The sequence below is a fragment of the Pinus tabuliformis genome, chromosome 8, assembly GCF_031772625.1.
Source record: "Pinus tabuliformis cultivar Carrire ecotype Pingquan chromosome 8, CPIR1, whole genome shotgun sequence".
NCBI classification, from domain to species: domain Eukaryota; kingdom Viridiplantae; phylum Streptophyta; class Pinopsida; order Pinales; family Pinaceae; genus Pinus; species Pinus tabuliformis.
This window is the reverse complement of record NC_142294.1, coordinates 1,427,178,946-1,427,180,278: the sequence shown is the minus strand read 5'-3', so window position 1 is coordinate 1,427,180,278 and position 1,333 is coordinate 1,427,178,946. Positions and strand designations below refer to the sequence as shown.

Genomic DNA, 1,333 nt, shown 5'->3' with positions numbered 1-1,333 from the left:
GATTGGTTAAATACCTGGTGTCATAAGCCAATTTTTATCTCAATCCTCCACGACCACAGTTTATTTAGGTCAGGTTTGGATTAAATCATTCAATTTTGTTATACTCCTTGCGCCATTCTTCGACAAGCACCGCTTAGCTTGCTTTATTTTGAAGGCCGCTTATAACTGACATTACTTTATCTTGATGGTTGCTTATAACTGCCATCGCTTTATTCGTTGTAACTTCATCAAATTTAAGGAAAACTAGAAAAAATAGAGGAGGCTCGCTTATGGTCATTTTCTGTGATTGTACTGACAACGACCTTTGCACGGGAAAATTATGGCACTCTGAAAAATATGAGACTTCAGCAACTTGTTCAATCAATATAACCATCCGACAAGCTTGTGTATGATCACATTTAAATAACGAAATGTACATATGTATTGGAAGAAGAAGAAGAATATGATAATCAATACAAATGGTCCTGAGAAAGAAATGCAAATGGTGGTATGAAAGAATGAAATCCGTATCCAGTATTATGCTAAGAATATGGAGGAACCAGGAAATCCAAACCGGCGAATAAATGTTAAATAGAGGGCGCCAATGTTTCAGTATGGTCTCGCTCCAACATAGTTTCCAGGAGGGTAGTAATTGCATGTGATGAACGTGTCACCGCTGTTACATTTTATGACGGCGCATCCAACATTGGTTGTTGTTCTCCAAACAATCTGAGTGTAGTGCGTGCAGTCTTGACCAGAGCTGCAACTATTATTTGCATAGTTATACCACTTCTTTTCATCCACCCATGCGCCGACTGCCTCTGTAGCGTTCCAACGTCTGCCACTCCCCCAGAAGATGTTCTCCCCGAATGGACCCTCGGAATGCTGAAGGAGGCAATCACCTCTTCTTTCCCTTGCGTAAACACGAGCATACGTTGCAAGCTTCACATCCCATTTGAGTGGAGGGACTCCCACTTGTTTTCTTGCCTCGTTCTGCGGGACCAGAAATCCTTGAATGGTTTCACTAATGTTCGCACCTGCTTCCGCAACCATCTGTAAGTAGCAGATTGCAACGCTCAAGAAAGCTACTACAACTAGAAGACACGATGGCTGCCTCATTTTTATGGCAAGAATAACAAGGTAGCCACTAATACTCGACAGATGTAGCCTCGATACTGTTTCCGAAATTGCAGAGAAAACACTTCGCTAGCTGGCTAAAGAAAACGCTTTAGATCTGCCCACACCTAGCTTGTTTATATACTGTTTATGAAGACAATTAACGGAAAAGCAGGAGAGATTTGTTATAAGAAGGAAGAAGGAGGAGTCGAGAAATAGTAGATGTTGGCGCAAACGT

General features: G+C 41.6%; 1 protein-coding gene across 1 annotated transcript; it reads right to left on the bottom strand.

Annotated features, from left to right (window-relative positions):
• Window positions 1–588: 588 nt before the first annotated feature.
• LOC149241001 (pathogenesis-related protein PR-1-like) lies at window positions 589–1,098 on the bottom strand. Its single transcript, XM_089370408.1, has one exon. It carries the CDS (start codon window positions 1,096–1,098, stop codon window positions 589–591), a length of 510 nt encoding a protein of 169 aa, XP_089226534.1.
• Between the last annotated feature and the right edge of the window lie 235 nt (window positions 1,099–1,333).